The sequence below is a fragment of the Theobroma umbraticum genome, unplaced genomic scaffold, assembly GCF_002168275.2.
Source record: "Theobroma umbraticum cultivar Fairchild unplaced genomic scaffold, ASM216827v3 scaffold_20.0, whole genome shotgun sequence".
In the NCBI taxonomy this organism is placed as follows: Eukaryota; Viridiplantae; Streptophyta; class Magnoliopsida; order Malvales; family Malvaceae; genus Theobroma; species Theobroma umbraticum.
Genome location: NW_018397266.1, coordinates 197,529 through 197,814, shown reverse-complemented (window position 1 = coordinate 197,814; position 286 = coordinate 197,529). Strand labels below are relative to the sequence as shown.

Genomic DNA, 286 nt, shown 5'->3' with positions numbered 1-286 from the left:
GGCCTCAAGGTTTGCACAAGATAATTATAGAAATAGCACAGCTCTCAACAAAGCCGGCCTGCAACAGTACACTTGAGCTGAGGATCTTTTGGAATATGGCACATTTTGATCTGCATCTGCTGCATTTTGTGATACTGTAAGCAGAAACAATTAAATTATTCATAACCATGTGAGTGGCTATGTTGTTGTATTCCTATCTGTAATATCCAAATTCAATCAATCAAGTATTTTTTTTCTTGTATTTCTATCTTATTGGTACCAATCAGGGCCATGTAAATGATTTACT

The 286-nt window shown here is 35.7% G+C and overlaps 1 protein-coding gene across 1 annotated transcript in view; it reads left to right on the top strand.

The window, feature by feature from the left end:
- LOC110423422 (putative methylesterase 11, chloroplastic) overlaps nucleotides 1-140 on the top strand; it is a 5,901-nt gene extending 5,761 nt beyond the window's left edge. Inside the window, exon 8 of the mRNA XM_089784718.1 lies at nucleotides 1-140. This exon is cut by the window's left edge and continues 223 nt beyond it. Coding sequence (XP_089640844.1) covers nucleotides 1-140 — 140 coding nt within the window.
- The last annotated feature ends 146 nt before the right edge of the window (nucleotides 141-286 follow it).